Below are 19,498 nucleotides of genomic sequence, written 5' to 3' on the forward strand. Positions count from 1 at the left end.
ATTAAAATGGGCTCATTTAAAATATGTATTTACAGCCAGAGGAATACATATTGTTCAGCATGAAGAGCAAAACTATCAATGACTATGGTACTTTAAGGGTGACAGGCCTTCACACAGCTTCCCTTCTGCTAGCAGGGATCCTCTTTATTGACTAATCATTGAGCTAAGTCAATACCCCATAAAACATGCACTTGATAACCAGCCTATTAGGCCATCTGACATGACACTGAGGCCAGTAAAGCTAACAGCTGACCTGATAAAACATTGATAAAAACATGTTTGGTACACAATTCATACTGTACTTAAGTATGCTATAAGAATGTTAAAGAAGTGTTCAACTTTTATCAACCCTAAAAAACACAATATATATTTTTATAAATCAAAATTAATAAACACATCTATATAATATACGTCAAATTTATTTACAGTATACGTTTTTAATGTTAAACAGTTAATGAAAAACCATCTAGATATCTTCTAAATGTGTTCATGTCAACAAGCTCCTCATGTCATGTTGATCTAAACAGAGGAATCCTAAACTTTATTCATGCAGCGGTGAGACAGCTATGACCTTAATACATTTTCATAAAAACAACAAAAACTTAATCTGCTATGAATACTGTGAAATGCAAAGTAATTCACCAATTATTATAAATTTTTTTTTTTTACATATTACATTACAATAAAATGACATATTTCTGCATTTATTACTTGCACTGTGCATAAAAAACAAGAGTTTAACAAATAATGCTTTGCGCTTAAAATAAGTTTGTAGCTGTACAGAACTGTAACTAAATGTTATATAAAGTCATGTTTCTGTTTTGACTAAACACGTCTCAGGGCCCCTGTACAAGCACCTAACATGCACTGTTAAATCTAATATTCATGCACTCAAGTCCATGTGTAAACTATGGTATTCAATCATTTTCTCAACCTCACCATTTTCTAAACCACTAAGACATAGCTTCGATTTCAAAACATGAAAAACCACAGTGAAAAGGAGTTATCTTGTTTTAGTGTCCAACGATGACAAATGTTTTCAATAGGAAAAAAAATTACTTACCGTCTCCTTGTTAGGGAGCAATTCTTTCCGAATCCTAAAAAAGTTCTTCCCGTACTGCCTTAAACCCTTTATGAAGCGTTTCTGTTGAGAAAAGAAATGAGAAAAACATTTAAAATTAGATTCTTAAAGCACCCGTAACAATTGACATGAAGCACTACACATACATTACATTGTGAACCGCAAGGGGAAGAAAACAATGTTGTGATCTTAATCTGAAAATCTCTGCTTGTGCTAGCACAGCTTAGCTACAGTGAAAAAAATGAGGGGAAATGACAACAAAAGCAGGAATAGAAGCTGAGATTAAACCACAGCGGAGTAGAAACGCGATGGCAGTTCTAAATCTTAGTGAAAGTTCAGCAAGGTGATATGCATATGAGGGTCGCACAACACTGAAGTTCAAAGCTGAAACTGAACTTCATAAGTTGCGACGAATCACAACACACTTCTCTCTGATCTTACAATTTGCACGCTCACACTTCAAACAGCTGCCTGAGTCCTGCGCAAAGTACTAGAATTACAAACCCATTTGCTTACAGTTACTGCAAACAAACAGAACTTAAGCTAACAGTGTTAAAATAATCAGGTTTGTGAATGTGAAAAATTACTAAAGCTTTAAACAAGTACAGTTATCAAATAAAACATTCACTTAAAAAAAAAAAAGGGAACAACTTTTACAACACAAACCGAAGAGTAACTTCAAAAATGATACAACAATCAAATAAGACCGCTGTAATATAAAAGTAGAATGTGTAGCTTGAATGCTTTTCTATTCCTTTAAGAGCCACAGACTGTGAGAGCCATAAAAAGCGGAGGCAGAAACATTCATAACCAGCGAAGCAGACAACCAGCAGATTTACTTTCTTGTTCCAGCGGCGAGCCCCGCTCCACAGTAATCTCAGTCAACGGTCCTCAACAAACAAACTGTTCGGAAAGCCTGGGAAAAGTCCACTCGGCACACGACCCAAATCTCTACGTCCACTCATAGGCAGTAAAAAAATTGAGGTGCAAATCCACAGAGTCTCCGAAGGTACGTCGTTTTTTTTTACGAGCAAGAGATAGCTTGTCACTCTCTGCTCCTCCACTACAAAGGGGAAGGCTTTACATGTGATCTTTCTGCTAGAGAGCCTCTGGTCTGCGGCTGGCTGGAAAACCTGGAGCGGAGTCATGCGATGCATGGTGGATCGCAGCAGTTGTGTCACACATGCATTTTCTGAGAGCTTTAAGTGTGCGTGCGTGCGTATGTACATCACCTCTACGTCTGCGCTTCTGATTACTCACACTCCAACCCCCTTATGGTGGCTTTTACAAGCGAACCATATGGTATCACAAAGCACAAACTAGTGAGAAAAATCGAAGGCAATCTTTGTAGAGGTTTTAGACGTGGCTAAATGATACAAGTCGTTTGCAAAACCAGTCGTGGATTTCCTCTGGCATTCTCAGCCAACTTATCAAATGCATACTAGTTATGTAACCAGGAACTGTTTACACATGGCGTTTAAAAGAACAATCTGCAGTGAGAAGGGAGGGAGTATTACTTGTTTCTCTTTACAAGATTTATACCTCAAAGCTCTGAAAACTTGCAATAAATCTTGAAAACTAATCCTGCAAATTAAAACTACAAGCCTTTTAAAGTAGATCTAGCCTTGTCAGGGCAACCATAACGGGTCGAGATACGCAAGCATTAGAAACAAAATGACCACAGACGACACTTTTCATCTGGTGTGGTAAAGAGGCGGATGATTAACCAGCAGGTGGTGCAATGTGCAAAACGAGCGTGTGATGATGATCTTTAAATGCCGCTATAACTAAAGTACTAGTTATGAGTTAGAGCATGTCAGACTCTCCAAGTATCAAGTTATTTTACTCAATAGTTTCAAGGGCTTAACATTGAGGCATGCAAAATAACAGGACCAGGGAGAGAAAAAAGTTAAGGAGATAAATTAGACTCAAAAACTACAAAGTCTATGTCTATCTAGTTATGTTTACACCCTGGTGACCCGGACCAGGACCAGCATTTAGCACTGGGACCACGGGCAACAACAACCACTTAACCACAACAATTTTAATCTCACACTGATGAGTATCTAACAGTCTCATGTGTTAATCAATCCCCAGCCTGGTGACTACAGGTCTAAGGTGTGAACATGTTCATTTTGTTGAACACATTAAAGGGATCCGAGCGCACCTTCATTATCTGAGGTCCCGGATCCTGACCGGCAGGACAAAAATCAATTACACCTGCCAGAGCGGCACATGTTAGCAGCCTGATTATGTCACCTTAATTATGTTTCCACTACTGTAATATTTACAGTGCACTGCAGGCAGGAGTCTACGTGCACGGCTGTCTCGTTCGCTGCATGTCGGCTCCACTTTAAGGCTCCATTTCAGCTGCCTGGGCTCGCTGCACTCTGAGCGCAACTAATAAATCATCCACCAATCTGCTCCCTGAATTGCTCTGCCTCTGCTACAATTGCTCCGGCCCGCCGTTGCTAGGCAACAGGGCAGATAACGGGAGGGGCTGGAGAGCGAGGGGAGAGTGGAGGAGGGGTGAGAGGGGGAGGCGAGCGCTACCGAGTCACCAGCAGCCCGCTCTGTTGAAACAACAGGCTTCTTTCTGTCAAAAATTGTTCCAGTGCGCTGGCTCTGCTTTCTGCCTCTCTCTCTCTTTCGGCTCGACAGTGCTCTATTGTAAAAGAGAGCGGTGAGAAGGGAATACAACTGAAAAGGCTATTGTGATGCGTGCGCACTTCCTGCCTAAATCATAATTGTTAAAAGCTGCAAAACTGGTTAAGATCATTCAAGCATGTACAAACAGATGGTGTCAGAACACTCCATACAAAACACACTACGTGGGTCCAACACACACACACACGCACTCTTCAAATACCAAGAATGCCTAACATTTAGCTCTATGGCACAAACACACGAGGGTCTTATGAAACCAGTGGGCTTGGCCTTTCGCTGAGGCTGACCTGCTATGGGCGAAGACGAATGAGCAGAGTATACAATTACAGTCACAGATAGCACAACACACAAATATGACTTGACATGACGGCAATGATGATGGCATTTTCACACACAAAGCAACCACAAAGAGGGATGAGAGCAAGCCCACATCCTGTCCATTTCGACTTTACATAACATCAAAGCCACAACAGAAAAGAAGAGAGACATGGGGGAAAACTATTATAGGCCGTAGTACCAGTCCTATTAATATGAGCTTCTAAATCAGGCCGCCACTGCCGCCACTTAAGCATTTGCTTAGCGCTTGAGTCTATAAATATGCATAGATTTAGCTTAACCGCAGCTTTTCTTGTGTACTGTGTAAAACCAAAGGTGACAGGAAATTCTCCAACACACCCTTCCTGCCTGCGCAAGTCTCATGGCAATAAAACGGTCTTTAAATCTGAGCGCTAGCGACTCCACTTCACACATAACTAAAAAAAGTCCAATGACAGAGAAAATATCTCCAACCATCTCAGTGGTTGTCAACTAGTGAGTCACAAGTCCATTTATATTTATAGTATTATTTGAATTATATAATAAATTGTATTCTTAATAATACAATTATAATATGTTATACATATTTGCATTTAGTGCTTCACTGAATTTCGATCTGTGTTTAGTCTAAAAACACGTTGTCATGCAATTAGTTTTATTTTTATTATTTTCATTACAAAAATATGTACTTTACTATTTTATTCCGTATAACATTATTCATACAAGTACATTTCAAAGCTGGATTTTAAGGACATTTTAGTTCATTTTTGTACTGTGTCGTGTCATCACTTGATGTCCCATGTAAATTCTGGGTCCTGAAGCAAAACCAGTTTAAAACCACTGAACTAAACTAACATGTAACCTTCCATGTGGGTGGCCCGCAGGAAAAAGTCATAATCTGCTGTCCTGGGGGTATTCTTCCCTTCTCCAAAGACTCAACTCCCTTTATTACTGTGCACTGAGATTAATATTAAGGAGTAGGGAGGTGTTTTTTTGGAGAAATTGTGCTGGCTTCTTGGATCACCACTGGGGGGCTACAATCTTACCAGGTTGCCCACTGCCGCACAGAGCATTTCAACTATCTGGAGCTTGACGCTGTCATTTGTCAACTTGTGACAAGCTCAAGATAATACACAGCAGGCCAGAGCGGCAGATAGCAGTCCTCACTGTAGGGTTATATATCAGACACCCTGAAACAGCACTCAGTGCTCTTATTCTGGCAGTGTTTTAAAACACAGTGAGCTGCATTTTTGGGCATCACAGGCACATTCAAGCTCAGCCTCTCTTAAAGGGATAGTTCACTCAAAAATAAAAATGTATTTATTCACCTTAATGTAATTCCAAACCTGTATGAATTTTTGTTCTTTGGAACGACTTGAGGTAAAAATTACGACAATGAGATTATGACCGAATTTTTATGTGTGAACGATCTACCCTCTGTTACCATTCAAAAGTTTCAGGTCAGTAAGATTTTTTAAATATTTTTAAATCTCTGTTGTCTCTAATGTTTTTAGTCTCATGTTTACCAAGGCTGCATTATTTTCCGATAAAATAGTAAAAACTTTTTTAAAATAGTAAAAACTGCCAGCCGAACTTAGCCCCGCCCACAACATTTGAGGATGGGAAGTTCGGTCTGGACTTGATCTGTTGAGAAGCAAGTATGCCCGAACCGAAGCTGTTCGGACCAATCAAATTGTCAGGGCGGGCTTTATACGATGATGGACAGATGATCAACAGTAACGTAATCATCCACGTCACCAAAGAGCGCTTGGGTTGAATTCGTTTACAACAAAGAATGGCTGCCCCTGGAGAATTTAGATGTGTAGATTCAGCCATCGCGTCTGTTATAGAAGATCTAGACAGCGCATTCATTTTAAAAAAGGAACCTCGGGAAGATGTGTTTGCCGTCCTTCCTACGGGATTCGGCAAAAGTTTAATTTATCAGCTGGTCGCTAAGAAGTTGTGGCGCAGTGAAAACCCTGTGGTCATTGAGGTTTCTCCTTTGGTCGCACTCATGGAGGACCAAGTGAAAGCAGCAACCGAAATGGGCAAATATAGTTTACACTCATCTTTTTCCCTTGTGCGTACAGTTGAGTTATGTTGACAACTATGCGTCGCTCAACATACGTAATTTACTCCGTTGCTCTGATTGGTTGTAGGTCTATCCAATTTTGAGTGCAGAGGTATTTTCTTTCCTGGTTCGGTTGAAACAGGCCCCATAATCACAGCCCAATGGAGCAGTATCAGACTCACATTCTGACTACAACGTCAGGCTAGTAAAAACTAGCAATATTGTGAAATATTACTAAAATTTACAACAGCTCCGTTCTATTCTGGCATATTTTAAAAGTTAATTTGCGATGTCAAAGCTTCCATTATAGCAGCCATTACTCCAGTCCAGTTCACCAGCCATTACTCCAGTTCACATGATCCTTCAGAAATCATTCTAATATGCTGATTTGGAGAAGAAACACTTCTTACCAATGTTGGAAAAAGTTGAATAGAAAGTTCAGCATTTATTTGAAAAATATTAACAGTAAGTCTTTACTGTTCCTTTTGATAAATTTACTTCAGCGTATTCGAGTAGTTGAGCCCATCCTTAGAGGAAATACAGAAAAAAAAAACCTCACAGGGGCTAATATTTCTTACACTGCATTACTAAAATGGCTTACAAGATTAAAGGGTGTTACATATGACATGCCATTTTAGAGCTTTACCGCGGGATCTAAAAGAATTCTCTCGATAAACTGTGGCACGGGAAAAGAAATAAAATGGCACACTCTTCCTCTCTGCGGCTGAAAGCGCTGCAGGCTAGTGAGAAGAGAGGCTCCGAGGGCCGGGTCGAGCGGCTGAGGGAGACGGGTGACAAGTGACCCTGAAGAGGGGATGATTCTGTCATTTCTGAGACAGTCACTGTCACTTTTATTCACATTTCAAAAAGGAGCGATGGAAAAAGAGCAGGAATAATGAGGCCGTGGACCTGCAGGCAGAGAGAGAGAGAGGGAAAGCGAGGGATAATAAATAAATAAATGAGGAGCAGCGGGGCTGGTGCGAGCGTCCAAGGTCAGGGGTACATTTACACCTGTCCCTCAAGGCTGCAGGGCTGCAAAAGCACAACTTGAAATCAGATCAGGGGGAGCGGTGTCCTTGACAGTGCATTGGTGGCCTGGCTGGGTTACAGACAGGGAGGAGGGGGCAGCTTGCCTGCCCCAAACAGCCTCCTGAGGGGTGCGCGCACGCCACACAGAAAAATACCAACAGTGGTGTAATCGAGGCCTGCGCTCATGCAGTATTTATTCAGCATCTCTATTATTCATCTCAGACAGACTGTTATACAGTTCGCTTCACACACGCGTGCGTTCCTGCGTACATTAAAAAACAGGCCCACACTCAGTTAAACATGCCGATGCAAATCGATACACACAGCTAATTGATCTTTTTTAATGGGCTTCCTGGCACCATTGACATGACCACTACTTTTAAAATTCAGCCTTGTAGCTTTTATTGAGTGTACATATGTACATATACACACACAAACATGAGTATCGATTTAATAAAAAAAGCTGCAGCATACTAAAGCCTGTTGGGATGGAAATAACCTAATAAACACTTAGGAGACTTCTTGAATGTGTGTGTTGCTGAAAGTACGTTTAGAAGAAATCTAGTTTATTAGATGACAACTATGAATGGAGTGAGTTTGAATGTGAGTGAATTAGGGTGACCAGATTTCTCATGGTGGAATACGGGACCAGGCGGAATTATTTCTCATATAAATTATTTTGTAATAAAGATCTTATAAGGCCTAGTTATTTTATTTTTGTTATATAAAAAAAGCAAATTATAAACTATAGGACAAAGATATACAAATTAAACTATGTTGTTTTTCAGGTACATGTTTATTTAAAGATACAATATGTAATTTCTTTCGCCGCTAGGGGTCGCCAACCTCTTACAATAACAAAGGGGTAGGTTTGCAGAATTATGGAACTTGTCGTCAAGCCGATGGTTCTAATAATGTTTATGGATGAGTAAATACATTGATGCTTTTATCATGACTGTGGTATGAAGTAGGTCACGATTGCTAATAAGAGATATCAGCGCCACACGCGAATCCCGCGGATATAAAGGAATAAGAACATTTAATGCTACCGAACTACCCACAAGTGCTGAATTATTCACACAGGTCAGTTTATTAGACGAATGAAGCTTCCGAGGTAAGGCAGCGCTGTTTCACTTGGTCTACACTATCACACTAAACAGCATTTGAGTGTGTTGAAAGTTATAATGTTATATTAGTTTGTTGGCTATATGAGACTAGCAGTAAGCTAGATCAACATTAGAATAACATACAGATCAAATTCTAACATTTCATCATGTTGAACTATATAACATTATTAGACAGGTGAGTAAATATACATAAAACTAATCAAAGTAGCCTACATGTAAGAGATCTGTCAAGTCGAAGTTAGTCGCGGACGTGGAGCTCTCGGTATCTCGAAAACGCCACGCTGATATTGATCCTCGTTTTAGTTCTCCTTTTTTCCCAAAGTCTGCTTGCCATGGTCCATAATGTTTGAACGAAACAACAGCGTTCAGCTAGACGTTACGCACTACGCAGTTGTCCACGTCTGTCGCCATGGTTACTATGGCAGTACTACTAGCGGAAACCAGGGATAACGCGGATATTACGTCATTGACAGGCGGCAAGTGAACAGGGATTCCGGGATGGCCAATTATTTAAAATAGGAATTTCTCTGAAATTAAAAATCTTTGGGAACTTTTGGGATATTGTAAGTACACAACTGCAGGAAATACATCACACTGTGCAAGTGATTTTTGGATATTTTATTACATAATTCTTACATATTGTATCTTTAACATGTATAATAGGCCTATATTTATTTAAAGCTGCAGTCCATAGCTTTTCCTCTTTGTCGCCATCTCTCTGTTTGAAATCTGTAACTGCAGTGATTCGCGGAATTATTATCTTTACGTGGGTTGTAAATCGGCATGAAACAGCGCGGATGAACACAGTGCTTTGAGGCGAGTGCTGCTGTCAGTCACCGCGCTGTGTGGATACTGTCATACAGAATCACAGATTCACTTTTTGAAAGTTTGACCAACATAAGAATTTTCATAAGAAAATGTCTTCTGAACAAGTAAGTAACATCCATTTTTGTTCTGACCAACTAAGGGGGAAAAAGCATTCGACATAAGCTTCGTTAGATTTAATCAACGTGATTTACAGCAACCGTGCAAATTATAGCCTACTTTGTTCTCAAATTGTTCATGTTAACAACATCAGCATCGCGTGAATAATGTTAAATTTAATGTGTTTTATGGTTACCTGCTGTGTAGTTCAGAATTCATATTCTCCATAATAGCAAAACGAGAAAGGCACAACAAAGGAAACTCCATAACTGTGTGAATTAAGAAAACGTACTGTTACACGATTGAACTATTGAAATGTCTTAACTTACTTGTTCAGCAGAAAAAAGCCGTCTCTTCTTCCGTTTTGAACCCCTTCAAAACACGGAGTTCACGCACTTTTCAAAAGCCCCGCCGATGTTTAAATCCTTGTGTTCGCATGAGACGGTTTCTTTCTCTTTCTCTAGCCACCTTAAATCCGAAGTACGAAGTCTTTTGGGTTTTATAACTGCTGAATCTCCAGTTGACACTGATGATTGTTGTTTGGATCTTTCTGGATGCCATAAGTTTAATTATGTAAAGTGCTGCGAGAAAAGCCTATACATCTAAACATCTCGTCACGCGCAGTATAGCCGGCTAGCCGAAACTCCTTCTTTATGTGTACGGGTGTGACGTAATGACGCAAAGACATGCTTGAATTTCCCGCGGAAACCCACCAGTACCACTGGAATTAAAATCATTATTACAAGCTAACCGTTTTGAATCTAGCTATGGCAAGCAGATAGTTTTGACCACTGGCAGAATAAGTTTTTTTTTTATATAATTATTTTGGATTATTTTTAACTTAAAGTTACGGACTGGAGCTTTAACATCTTTTGTTGTTTGATTAACATTAATTACACAGACAGGTATTTTAGGCTGCTGTCACTTTAAGACCGAATACTTTTACTGTATTGTGAGATACTCCGAATGATGGGACCATTCAGGCGCAAAGAGAACTTAATTTAGAATCGCGCGCTGTCTGAGAGAGGTACTTTAATTTGTACAATGGCCCTCCCTCTCTCTTAGAAGAAAATTTCATCTATTGATTTTTATTGGCAAAGAACTAATGGGTAAATTACCCATTTACATTTCAAATTTACTTACTTACCAAAACAGTATTTACAGAACAAGGTCGTCAAAAAAAATTATTATTAATTATTCCATCAACAAAAACAGAATTAGGTAAAAAAGCTTTTTCATCATATGCACCAAATGTCTGGAATGAACTCCAAAACACCTTAAATTTAGAATCACTTCCATCTCTTCATATTTTTAAAAACCTTTTAAAGTCAACTTTGACTGAACGGTGTAATTGTTTTTAACTAGGTACCCTTTAAATTATATGTTTGTATTTACTTTAGTTAAACAAAATGTCCTGTTTGTATATGTATAGTCTATGTATAGAGATTTGTTGTGTAGTATGTAAATTTTTTTTCCTGTCTTTTTAAAAATGTTTTTTCTTTGCAACTTTTTGGCCGCCTATCTTGGCCAGGACTCCCTGGGAGAAGAGTTACTGTAACTCAATGGGACTATTCCTGGTTAAATAAAGGTTAAATAAATAAAATAAAATAAATAAATACTTCTGGTGCGTGTCACTGGTGCGATACCAAATTGAGTTTCCCCCCCACAACTTACTGGGCATTATATCTTGATAAACTCTTTTTGAAGATCCTCGTAAAATGTACACATGCTTCTTTGACATCCTTATGTCTGACTTGATCTCCTCTGCGCTCTCTAATATCCCTCCTTCACTAACTGCAAGTTAATCGAAAACAAATTGTTATTGGATTTCTCCAAAATATACTATGACGAGATTGGTTACCTTTGATTAGGCTATTCTCACATGACAGAAGACTACTACTCACTTTTATGATCACCTAACAAAGACCTTAGGAAAGAAGAAATACAGGACAAAACATGATTTTTTTCATTATAAGTGTGGACACTAAAAATAGAGCTGAAACACGGGACTGTCCCAGGGAAAACGGGACGTCTGGTCACCCTAGTATGAAAGGAGTTTTGGCAACTGGGTGCAGACCATAAAAAAGTTATATAAGGTCTTTTATTTTTGCCTATGTCAAACCCTTCATGGACTGTTTAAAGGTAAATGTATAATTGCTTTTCAGGCTATTATCGACACAACAGATCTCTTTCCACCTTTTTTCCTTATACTATAAAGCACAATTGAAAGCACAAATTGCTTTCAGGTACACAGATCAAATTTAAGACTAACACAAGCTGACCAAGACTTTGTTTCCCCCTCCTTTGCTTCTCCCTCACAGGGAAGATTTATTCCACAGGCCATAAACAGGATGCAGCTGCCCTGTTCTGCTGGAGGAGCTGGAATCCTGAGTGCTTTTCAGCGGACGACAAAGAGCCAGCAATGCAGCGAAATCCGGCCTTCCCTCTCCACATAATGAAGAAAGTTAACTCGTTCACTCACCACTTCGTCTTCTGACCAGCACTTCTCAATCAGCTTGGGCACTGGTTTCTTCACCAACCGCTGCAGGGCTTTCCCGGCATCATAGCTGCTCTCATGAAGCTGTGTGAAAGAAGACAACAAATTCACATTAAATGTTAGCCCTTTTGGAAATGTATCTTTACAAGCTACTCATTACTTACAAGCTAATCATCTGTATGAATCTCAGCTAGAGTGACAATATTACACTTACAATAATGTTTAAGTATAAGTGTTATTACTAAATGCTAATACAAGTTTTAAAGCATTGAAAACACCAAATACAAGTATACACTAATTTAATCTTAATCTCTTAAGTGGTACGCCCCCTTTTTTGAATAAACATGAAAATGTTTTGGTGGACCTGGTGGACTCTAAAACTGCAAGAAAATCAAAGCCAAAACTCTGAACAAGTTGTGTTTCAAATCTTAGGTTGATATCTAAAAAATTAGCTTTCAGTAAGATTTGGTTTGGGCGCAGTACCAAACTTTTTCACTAGGTCACAACCAGACGCCATTACTGCCCATATAAGGGCGCCTCCATTTCCATGTGTTTTGAGTGATCTGAACCATTATTTCCACAATTTTCATACAATTTATGAAGTAGGCATCCTATTCAGAAGTAGTAGGGGAAGTTTGGCATATTTTGATATGAATTCAACCTCAATAATCACACACAAATAACATGCATGTGCGTTATAGCTCGCTGCCACATCACAAATGGTGAATCTATAATTTTTTTCTTTATATTTAAAACATTTTCAGACCTTTTTTTCTAAAAAGATTTAATGCATGTTATCTTTTGAACTATTGACATGAAAACAAACTGAGGTTTCTACCATTCTTTCATGATTTTCATGTTCATCACTATTTCAAAATAAAGGTCTTAACACACTTTAGGAGTATGAAAATATTTTTGTTGCAAATTGATAGATTATGGCTCTTCTGTAATTTATTTTGAAAATCACCAAATATGAAAACAACAGATTGTAAGCTTTCAAAAGATATATAGTTTGTCAATATTAGTTTAGGTTTAGTATAGGATATTACTGTTTGATAGGGGTGGAACGGTACATGTATTCGTATTGAACCATAACGGTACGGGCGTCACGGTTCGGTGCACGAATTTACACGGAGAATACACGGTATAAAAATAAATAAAACTCGCGTGCAAATTAATTAATGTAATGCGGAACTACTGTTAGATACGCGGGTTCTTTAGGGACACATAATCTGTACCATCGGCTAAGCTTTGAACGCGCGTTCACTTCAAACGTTGGCTTTATACGCACGTCTTATTCGCTTTGGACTAGCGTCGAACTAGACGCGAATTTGACGCTCTATTCGCGTTTGGTGTGACCGCATAATGAACAGGCTGCGATGTCAAGATTGCAATGCTGGAGTGTGTGTGTGTGCGCGAGAGAGAGAGAGAGAGAGAGAGAGAGAGAGAGAGAGAGAGAGAGAGAGAGAGAGAGAGAGAGAGAGAGAGAGAGAGAGAGAGAGAGAGAGAGAGAGAGAGAGAGAGAGAGAGAGAGAGAGAGAGAGAGAGAGAGGGGCGCGGGCACGATCAAACTGTGTGTGTGAGAGAGAGAGGGGCGCGATCGAACAGTGGAAACATAAAAAACATACTCCGTCATTTTGTTCATACAGATCATTAAACCTGCAAAGTGTTTACTTATATTTGTGTACACTCGCAATAAAACACAACATTGTGCTTTTGTCACACTGTAAACTCTTGTCAAACTGTAACCTACAACTGTCACCCAACCAAAATCACACACACACACACACTGTTTTAAAAGCAAAACATATTTATCCAACTCCATTTCAAAACAGTCTGTGGATCCCATCTTTTGGACATTCATCATATTGCATTGGTTTTCATTTCTTGTCCTCGGAGCACTAATCTTACACATTCTACATTGATTAAAAAAGAAAATCGAATGTGTTTTTAATGGTAGTATTATTTTATACAGAAATCAATTATTTATAATTCAGATGAGAATAATGTTACATTGTTAATTAATAATGTTAATTCAAATTAAGGAAAACAAATATATTGATCTGAAATATAGCAAAATAATTTTAAATTAATTCAGGTACAATTACCAAACATATCGCAAGGTCTTTTTGTCCTTAATTTAATTAATAAACTGATTATATAAAACTATTGTCAGGGCACTACAAATAAACTGGTTCTATGCCTTTATTAATAAAACTTATTTAAAAAATACAATGCCTTCTGCATTTTTGTTTTGCTTTTCCCTCCATTGTACCGAAATCGTACCGAACCGTGATGTCTGAACCGAGGTATAAACCGAACCGTGACTTCTGTGTACCGTTCCACCCCTACTGTTTGAAATATGTAATGCTATGGGCCCGCCGGCGGTGCAACTTAAGGGGTTAACTTGAGTCAAAAATACTCAAATCTAATAAAATTGGAAAACATCCTAATTTAACTATTGTCAAACAGCAGCATTTAATTAACTATTCGACTATTAAAAAAATGTGTCATGAAAAACAGCAATGCTACTTTTCCAAGACACAAAAAAAGGAAAAGGGACTAACAACTATTTGAAAACAGCTAAACTAATCACACTACTGCAAAACAGTGAAGTTAGTAGTGCTGCAACTTTTAGTTAGTTACTCCGCAGTTCATTGTTACAATGTGATTGCAATCGACTCATTTTTCCCAATGTAAGTACAGCCTGAACACTTTAACAGTGGTTGGATCTCTATAAAAGTGAAAGCTAGGGTGAGTTTGGACAGCTAGACTAGAAATCTGAAAGCCATTAAGTATTGAGCAGGCAGATGAGTGTGAACTTAAATAACCTAAAATATACTGCCAGAAAAGCAGCCACGCACGCCTCACGGATGATGCAGAAAAACACTTTAATATGAGTCAGAACGTCCAGACAAGCTGCTTATTATAACTAGCCGTTAACAATGGAGCGTTTTGTCTCAAACTGATGTCACTTACTATTTAAAGGCTTAAAGTTTCACACATTAGGTCTGTTTATAAAAATATTTGAATGCAGAACAATATCTGGTTGAAGTGACGCGCTAAATCCTTTTTCCTGTACCACTGGAGACTTTGGCCGAATCAAAATACACAATTCAACATCAGCGATCATTACTAATATGGCTACAACAAAGCAGCTCGTCAAAGGCAAACAGATACCTGACTGAGGCACGAGGCAGTTCACGCCGAAAGCACATTGGAATTGCAGATGAGTGGAAAAAGGTCAAGAAACTGAACCTCAGCTCACATTAATTCTCAGCTTATCCACTTCAAGTCAAAATGGAAAATTCATGTTTATTGCATTTCAGGTTCATTTGTCGAATGCTTTTTTAACCCTCTGGGGTCTGAGGTGTTTTTGGGGCCATTTGGATGTTCTGTGATGCCCTTACATTTGTGCTTTTTTTCAGTTATTTATAAACATGTTAATGGCAAAGGTGTAAATTCACTCTATATAGCACAAACAGGGCTACCATAATCTGTGAGCAACTTGTATGTACATTGTTTGTATTTTTAAGAGAATATTGTTTATGCGTGGTTATTGAAAAAAATTAAAATGAAAGCTGCTGAAATAAGACCACAAAACAAATACTAAATATGTGTCCACAAGACTTTTGACAAATGGATGTTGACGCTTCGAGTTCTGGCTTCAAAATGATCTGAAAATCATCCTTCCTAATCATTCACATAAACCAATAGATTGTTTTAAATTGTGAAAAACATTTTTTTTGTTTGCCAAGGCAATATGCAGATGGGCGGAACGGCCCAACCCCTATCATGAATATTAAGTGGTTCTCAGACAGTGACCCTGCATAATAATGAGCCTTTCATTCAGGGGTGTCACACAAGAAATAATGCAAGGAAAATATATATATATATTGTCATTGCATTCTTTCTTGTATATATATAGCCTAAATATATATATATATATATATATATATATATACACACACACACACACACATATATATATATATATATATATATATATATATATACAAACAATCAAAATATAAATGAAAGCCAAAAGCACATTTTTAGTCATACCTGGAAACAAATTCTAGTCAAATGCTATATGGGCCATTCTACAGAATCTTGAAAAGAAAATAGTCTTTTTCCATAAATGTCTTATAAAGTATTATTTTTTAAAGTAGACCAATACAATAAAAATAAACCAGTCGCATTTCAAAGTCGTTCGCGAAATGACCGCCAGGTGGCGCAAAGGGACATTTATCAAAACGTAAGTGGGGCTAATGTCAATTAACAGTAAGGATGAAATTCTACAAGTTATGGTAATTTGCAAATAAGCCTACAACAAACATTTATTTTTAAACAAATATTTTTAAATATGCAACATGCACGTTTAAACAACAAACAATACAATCTGAACCAGCGCTTCTGCTCCTGTATTGAGACATGCAGCGCGTTGCAGTTACGATCCTGGTTCCAGTGGCCTTAATACATTCACGGCTTTTTAAAATGTCACAAAGCGTTTTGAGATGGTTTTGAATGAAATATTGAAGTTTATAATTAGGGTATTTTGGCACACCACGCCGAGTGGCTATGCATTATTCTAAAATCTGGCTTTATTCTGGCATGTTGAATTAGAGTTTGACAAACGCGGCGGCGCGTTCATTTGAATTTATTTTTCTCATAACAGCTAAAAGAACTTACTGCGTAATTGTTGGTCATACAGATAAGATATCATCTTTTAAAACTGTAAAAGGTCTACTTTTATTCATGTAGGCTAAAGCAGGCCTACACTCACAGGCTAACGACAAAACGTTTTCTCGCTCATGACAAACAAACGTTTGGGCATTTCTCAGTGAGAAAATTCATAGCCGAGCGGTAGAACTGACGGTTCGATCATCAAGATGACACGGGTTCAAATCCCGAACAAACATGGTCTACTGCAAATTTTATATTTATTAATGCAGAGAGATTTGTGTAGCTCTAAAACTCTGTTACACCATACAGTTTTTTGCTTATATTTATAAAATAAAATTACCATGCATTTCCATTTTACACTAAGGAACAATAGTATCCAACAGAACGACTTTGCATCTGTACCAATCGTATGAGGCCAATCGTAATTTCAAAAGCAGTTCTGTAAAAAAAGTAATTTTATATATATAGCCAATATATATATATATTTTTTTTATTAGGCCTATTATTATTATTTTTTTGATTCCCTACAACCTAGAGTTTTTAAAAACATGGTTTTAAGTAAAGTGTGATTTGCCAGGGGGACGGGGATTTCCTTCTGGTCTAAACATCCCTGCTTCTGCTGAATTATTTGAATCCCCACACCCCTCCCTCCACAGCTAATCAATGCTATAGGCTACTTCACCAATAGACCATATCAAATATAAAATAGAGATATGCAACAGAACAAGCACGTTTAAACAACGATAAACAATAAAATCAAAACCAGCGTTTCAGTTGTCCATTAGTTCAAGTGGCCTTAATGCATGCACGGCTTTTCAAAATTTCACAAAGCGTTTTGAGATTATTTTGAATGAAATATTGAAGTTTATAATTAAGTGTTTTGGCAGACCACGCCGAGTGGCCCTATGCATTTTTCTAAAATCGGGTTTTATTCGAACTTTTGCTAACGACAAAAGTTTATCTGTCGTCTCTGTCTCCGGGAACTGCGCGTCACAAAAATGAACCGAAAAGCCACTTCAGCTCAGTCACTATAAGAAATCGGCTCTGTCTAATGCCTTTAAATGTCTAAATATTCAGGCTAATAAATGTTATCTGATTATGTAATCCATATGAAAACGAGAGGTACAGAGGATCTACTCAAACATGTAGCCTGTAAGCGCTTCCCAATGAGAAAATGACAAGGGTGAAAATCTCGCTCTAATGAAATGTAGCAGGCTAAATCGCCCTGAATTAAAATGTAAAAACAGATCAAATAATGTATTTGTCGAAATGTTGCGATATTGTTTCATTTAAGTTCATAATTATTCTATAGGCCTACATGTTATTTAATTTAGCAGCATTACCACGAAGCACCGTGGTTCGATATTTATTTGAATAATAAAAAAAATAATAAAAACTTAATTCACAAATTGCATGCCTGGTTGAAAGGATCCAAAGATCCCTGTAGAATTTAATATTAAGTTGAACATTTTGTTCATGACAACAAACATGCGTTTTTTCAGATTATATTTAGTTTTGCTTGGAAAAAGCTGGCCCAAACCAGTTTTATTTCATCAATTATTGAAATAATGAAATATTTAGTAATAAACTTTTATGACAGAAATTTCACTAGGCTACATGTAACTTAAATCATTTAATTCCTTCATTATCAACACTGTCTAGAATAGCGATTTAAGTGTGAATTACGACTTCTCTTTGTGTTAAATCAGCCTCAGACTCCGATAGCTAGTGGGGGGTTGGAGGGACAGTTCAGTGCTGTAGCCTATCGAGCGCGCAGGACAATAGGCCTAGGTGTTAATGTTCCTCTTTCATATGGAGAGCGAGGGAGACTAAATAAACTTGTTAAAAAGAGATTCAGCGCGAGAGAGGCAAAGAAAAACGCATGTTTTAATTTAATTATGTTGCTTTGGACAATTTTCGTTTTGTAGGCCTACTGTTTTAATTGTTTAATGTCATTTATTTGGCAATACAAATTTAAAATGTCGCAAGAATAATATTAGCCTAGTGTTTCTTATTTTGCATCGCAAAAGAAATAAACTCTAAACCCGATGCAACCCTGTTTTAAATAAAAAAAAACACTTTATTTAAACCTTGAAATGTTCGAACTTGGTTTCAAACTTAAGTAATTTTAGTGTTCTTTTACATTACACAATAATTTAGCAGACTAAAGACGAGCAGACTAATGCACTCGGCTGACAATCTTCCTTCATTTGTGTCCTTTGTGCAGCGGCTGCGGTTCTACTGGAATGTAGCAAATTTATGTTGTAATGATAATTAAACAAAACTCTTGACTTTAAATAAGTAAACAGTTATAAACAGTTAGCTATTTAAGCATCAAGAAGGTAAAATATAAACGCTGTTGGCCAACATCGGTTAACAACATGTATGCCACATTGAGATTCGATCTCGGGTCCATTGAAGCTCCCTGAAGCTCGTGTTGTTGCGTTGATCACTGAGCCACCGTTTGTACGCTGTTAGAGTTAAAGTCTTATGCTCTTGTAAAGCTTCATTGATGTAGCCTAAATGTTTTTATTGCAATGTTTTATGTTTTCATTATTTATTCAATTTCATTTCAGTATTTCAGCCTAATTTCAGTATTGTGATTATGAATTATTTTAACTACGTTTCACTTGTTGAATTCATCTGCTACCAGCTTTCAATCGCTCTGAATGAGCAGCAGATTACGCATTAGAGAGAATAAACGAACACTTTTCAGAGTCTATGATTGTAGCGCCTCTTAGCGGTAAAAGGTAGCAAATACACCCCACATTTTACCTCCGCGGTGGAACGGCTGATGTGGGCATTGTCATGGCTTTCCTCAACATTTGCGTTTGAATAGCGCGCGTTCTCCGTGGGCGTGTCAGATTAACGCGTAATGAAGTGTAATGAGCTGGGGAAAAAAATTCTGACAGCACTCTCTTTTCATACAGATTACATAAACTGAGAATATTTGTTTTTTATATAAATTACTTCATTGAAAAGAAGAGAATTCAAGCTTCATAAAGAAAAATCTCTCGTGCCTGTATGACAAGTATTTGCAGAGTTAGAGTTCATTTTTCGGACGCGTTTCAGAATGGACTTCACTGACAGAGAGAAGGCAA

General features: G+C 37.8%; 1 protein-coding gene across 3 annotated transcripts in view; it reads right to left on the reverse strand.

Annotated features, from left to right (window-relative positions):
* The window catches only part of rerea (arginine-glutamic acid dipeptide (RE) repeats a), a 124,731-nt gene that overhangs the window by 16,608 nt on the left and 88,625 nt on the right, over positions 1–19,498 (reverse strand). For all 3 annotated transcript variants that reach the window (XM_056268126.1, XM_056268125.1, XM_056268127.1), the window contains 2 exons: positions 11,697–11,795; positions 1,064–1,144 (listed from right to left, as the gene is read on the reverse strand). In XM_056268126.1, coding sequence (XP_056124101.1) covers positions 1,064–1,144; positions 11,697–11,795 — 180 coding nt within the window. The remainder of the gene's footprint in view (positions 1–1,063; positions 1,145–11,696; positions 11,796–19,498) is intronic.

The sequence above is a fragment of the Rhinichthys klamathensis genome, unplaced genomic scaffold (assembly GCF_029890125.1).
Source record: "Rhinichthys klamathensis goyatoka isolate OS25496 unplaced genomic scaffold, OSU_Roscu_1.1 h1tg000269l_1, whole genome shotgun sequence".
NCBI classification, from domain to species: domain Eukaryota; kingdom Metazoa; phylum Chordata; class Actinopteri; order Cypriniformes; family Leuciscidae; genus Rhinichthys; species Rhinichthys klamathensis.